The sequence below is a fragment of the Fukomys damarensis genome, unplaced genomic scaffold (genome assembly GCF_012274545.1).
Source record: "Fukomys damarensis isolate Sample0158 unplaced genomic scaffold, DMR_v1.0_HiC HiC_scaffold_19, whole genome shotgun sequence".
NCBI classification, from domain to species: domain Eukaryota; kingdom Metazoa; phylum Chordata; class Mammalia; order Rodentia; family Bathyergidae; genus Fukomys; species Fukomys damarensis.
In genome coordinates, this window is record NW_022900931.1 from 49,833,415 (window position 1) to 49,838,236 (window position 4,822).

Genomic DNA, 4,822 nt, shown 5'->3' on the forward strand with positions numbered 1-4,822 from the left:
CAGTCCTAGTGTAGCCAGCAGCTCCTTCCGCCATCTAAATCCCACAAGGTGGCTGAGCTCCTCCCTGGCCTATTTATAATGGCCCAGGAAGGACTTGCCATTTGCACACAGCCTTTGTGATGCGTGTGTCTGTGCATTTCCTCATGGAAGCAGCACCTGCCTGTGGGACTTTCCAGGACAGAGACCCAGTTCTTTACGCAACCGAGGGACATCAGAGCTTTGCTTTTCCTACAAGTTGATTCAACAAGCAGAAACTCCTAAGAATTCCAGGAACCTTCATTCAGTGTCTTATTTAGCCCCATGAGACAACTTCCCAACTACTCCCCTCTCTCTCAACTGCTTCAAAGATTTGAAGCTGGATGCCTCTGCTGTATGTTCTGTCAGTGGAAAATTTTAACAAGGTCTGTTTCCACAACTGTGTCCAGACTTCGGGCCCCTCCTTTATAGACTGCCTATAAGAAAAGTGCTGATTCCAACAAGTTCCCAGGGAGTCTTGTTCTCAATTATGGGCATTCCACTTAACCTACCGCACATGCAGACTGAAGGGGCTTTCTAAGCAGCTGTGTCTCGGTGATCAGCCCCTATTCAATAGAGACTCCATCTCCCTGCCCTTTGTATGAAAAGAAACAAAACCAGAGAGCCCTGTTCAGGTCCTTCACAATGCACACATGTGCAAGCATGCACACACGCACGCGCGCGCGCACAAACACACACACACACACACACATACACACACACAGATTTGCTTTAGATAAAGTTTCACTATGTATCCCAGGCTGGCCTCAAACTGCCTCAGCCTCCTGAGTACTGAGATCGTAGCCCGGTATGACCACACTGGGCCCATAATGGATATTCAAAATCAACATACTGCACTGTGTTACATTTCCTGCTGTTGTTGTGTTTAGGTCTCTTCCTCCCCACTGAGCCTATTCAACACTCCCTTTGGGAGATGGTCTGCAGTTATAGGAGACAGTGAAAACACATATCGAACTTCACATGGTATTAGACAGGCAGCGGGGAGAAGCCCTCAATAAAACCTCAAGGTAGAGTTCCGGTTATAGCTGTGCTGTTTCTGCAGGGCTTTCCATGGAGAGCAAGGATAAGGCTTAGCAGGCCAGCAGTACACACTTCTGGGCAATTCTGCACCCTGGGCTCACCATTCACACATTAGCATCCATGAGCCCACACAAGCTCAGTCCTAGTGTAACCAGCAGCTCCTTCCGCCATCTAAATCCCACAAGGTGGCTGAGCTCCTCCCTGGCCTATTTATAATGGCCCAGGAAGGACTTTCCATTTGCACACAGCCTTTGTGATGCGTGTGTCTGTGCATTTCCTCATGGAAGCAGCACCTGCCTGTGGGACTTTCCAGGACAGAGACCCAGTTCTTTACGCAACCGAGGGACATCAGAGCTTTGCTTTTCCTACAAGTTGATTCAACAAGCAGAAACTCCTAAGAATGTCAAAAGTTTTTCCGTGTCAAAGTTCAAAATGAGCTTGACTGAAAGGAAAATTGAATTTCTTTTCTAAATAGAGTGCTTTATTATCTTGGCCAGGGGGCTATTCCTCAACAACACAAAGTTTTCTGGAGATTGTGGAAAGGGAAACTGCAATTTTTCCATGTCCACCATGACCTAATCCTGAAATCTGACAAGAGAGTATTACCTCTGATATTAGATGCAGAATAGAAACTGTAACACCTGATGAGGAAGAAAATCATTGGTGCTGCAAAGAGGCTGGAGCCATAGCTTGGGTGGAGGATGAAAAACTAGAGCACTTCATCTGGAAGGAAAGCAACCTCGGAGCAGGCAGACAACTGAGTCAGAAGTCAGAAAACAAAAATAAACCTCCAAGGCAACTGCGCAACTAGGCTAGCCTCCAGCGAAGAGTGGAGGAACTGCTCAGGAAGTGAACTCCCAGGAACACGACAGAAGCTAGGAAACAGCAATGCTGTCCACTGATCTCTGGCCCAGCCCTGCGCAGGCAGAGGGGGTGGCAGGGAGTGCTAAGGCTCCCTCATCTTCACTCCTCAATCTGCAACCTAGGGCTGCACAGCGTGGATCTGGCTGCCAGACACCCAACCAGGCAGAAGGAACACAGCGAAGCTCTACATACAGCTGACATCTGCACGTTCTCTGAACCAGTCGAGGCCTCCTGAGCCTCCCATGGACACCTCTCTTACATGGCACAGAGGAGCTGAGCCCAGAGGTCCCCGACAGATGAGCTGGATTATCTGCAGGACGGTTTAAGTACTCACTGGATCCATCCAGCTCAGAGCAGACTTCGGGCTTCTCTGATGGGAAGACAGCACGGCCAGGGTGCCGGGCAGGGTGCAGATACCATTCACCTGATGAATCTGGCAGAAGTTCATTTACTTCCTTCTCCTGTACCTCATCACATAGACGGGGGAGATAAAGCAGAACAGAAGATCAAATCGGGATTGATTAGAACCCACAGCTGCCCACGTGGTTGTCAATCAAAGCGTAAGGGTGAATTTCAACAGCTGTTAAGAAAAGAATGAGGGAAACTGAGCCCTCTGGATTGCAAATTGCTTGTTTGCCGTGAGAATGAGGCAGACAGACTGACAGATACAAACACAGAAAGATCAATCACTTCTCCACGAACTGAGTAGATAACAAGGTGATAAGGAAGAAAACTAGGTGATGTTTGTATACCTGTGTACATTCTGTAATGTTTAAATCAGATTAAATGTATCTCATCAAACATTGCCATTTCCTTATGATGAAAGCATTCCAAATCTTTCTAGCTTTTTGAAATGTACTGTACATTATAGTCACTCCACTGTGCAGTACCACAGAACCTCTTACCCCTATCCAATTTAATATCATTGATCAGTGTCATCTCTCCTTCCTTAATGCTGTACCCAGCCTCCGGTGGTAATCACCATTTTTCTCTCAACTTCTATGAGATAAACTTATATTCTACATACAAGGGAGATTATGTAGTGCATGGCTTATTTTACTGAACATAATTATCTCTAGTTCTATTCATGTTGCAAGTAACAAGGCCTCATTTTTATGGAGAAATATTCAGTGGTGTATATGTACCATATTTTCTTTATCAATTCATCAGTTGATGGTTGTTTCCACTTCTTAGCTATTGTCAATAACGCTGCAGGAAACTTGGGAGTGCCAATATCTCGGCATACTGATTTAGTTCTCTTTCTTTCTCTCTTTCTTTCTTGGCAAGGTCTCACTGTGTTACACAGCCTCAACTCCTGGGTTCAAATAATTCTGCTTCCGCCTTGCCAAGTTACTGGGACTATGCTTTCTTTGGCAACACATACGCCATGTAGCTAGGATATCAGGACGTATGTCACCTCCGTGTCTACTTAATTTCCTTTGCATATACACCAAATAATGGCATCTCTGGATCATGTGGTAGTTCTATTTTAAATTTTTTGAGGAACCACCATAATGTTTTCCATAACAGCTGTACTAATTTATATTCCTACTAACAATGTCTCACATCTTTGCCAGCACTTATATTTAATCTTGTTGATAATAGCCATACTAACAGGTATGAAGTAATATCTCATTGTGTCTTTGATTTGTTCATCTGAGTAGTAATGTTGGGCATTTTTTTTTCATATCTTGTTGGCCATTTAAATGTCTTTTGAGAAATCTCTAGGTCTATTGCCTATTTATTTATTTATTTATTTTTATTTTTTTGCTATTTTGGGGGGTTAATATTCTGGATACCAACCACTTGTCAAAAATGGGAAGAAAGGAGCTAAAGGTGTAGAGAAAGTGGGAAGGGTAGAGGAAAACTAATAAGGGGAAAGAAAAAATATGACAAAATGAAAAAATGGAAATGAAGTGTTTGTAAAGGAGGAGGAGAGGAGCAGGTGAAGGGAGGGCAGGGACAAGGGGAAAAAATGAGAACCAAGACCTGTCGTGTAAAGGGACAAGATCCCAATGATGAATGTAACTGTACTGTATACCTAAAGTGTACCAATAAACTTAATGGGGAAAAAGAAGGAAGAAAACCAAACTGTGCTTGGAAGGTTGAGTAATGAGAGGGAGCAAGTAATAAGAAGACAGCAAAGCCGGGTGTGGTGGCACACACCTGTAATCCCAACACTCAGAAGGCTGAGACAGGAGAATCACTGTGAATTAGAGACCAGCCTGGGCTACATAGTGAGATCCAGGTCAGTCTCAACTATATAGTGAGACCCTGTCTCAAAAAAACCAAAAAAACAAAATAAACAACAAAAAAAAGAGTGATAGCAGGAGCTTAATGTTGTGTATACACAATGTTCAATCTTATAAGGGACCAGTGGACATGGGCTCATGCACTGTAAACTGCCAGAGAGTTGCAGTTCTCAAAACTTTTTCAAGCAGGGTATGGTGGGGCACACCTGTAATTCCAGCACTTGGGAGGCTGAGGCAGGAGGATAGTCACAACTTCAAGGCCAGCCTGGGTTATATACTGAGTTCAAGGCCTGAACAACATAGGAAAAAAAATGCTTTTCCCTCAATATTGTGACATGACATGAATTTCCTCAGGGGGCTCTGCTGGTTCCTTCTTCTTTTCTTGCTATGGCACATGTCATTGCCTCACTCTGACAGAACTGAAACCATATGTGCATTTTATCTTGATTTCACCCTTATATGGAAAAAGTGGTTTCTTTTAAGGGCAGGAGTTCCCACAACTGCTTAGCTCCTAAAGGTCAGACTCTACATTTACCATGGGAAAACAACAGACACTGCAAAAGGACCCTGGGGTCTCTGGAAGACTAAACAGTGTCACAACCACCAGCATTCTTCCTCTTCCTTTAGAATTTGTGACGACTTTGATACCC

General features: G+C 44.2%; 1 protein-coding gene across 1 annotated transcript in view; it reads right to left on the reverse strand.

Moving 5' to 3' along the window:
• Positions 1–2,441: 2,441 nt before the first annotated feature.
• The window catches only part of LOC104874078 (neuroblastoma breakpoint family member 6-like protein), a 19,653-nt gene continuing 17,272 nt past the window's right edge, over positions 2,442–4,822 (reverse strand). Inside the window, exon 9 of the mRNA XM_033765970.1 lies at positions 2,442–2,500. Coding sequence (XP_033621861.1) covers positions 2,442–2,500 — 59 coding nt within the window. The remainder of the gene's footprint in view (positions 2,501–4,822) is intronic.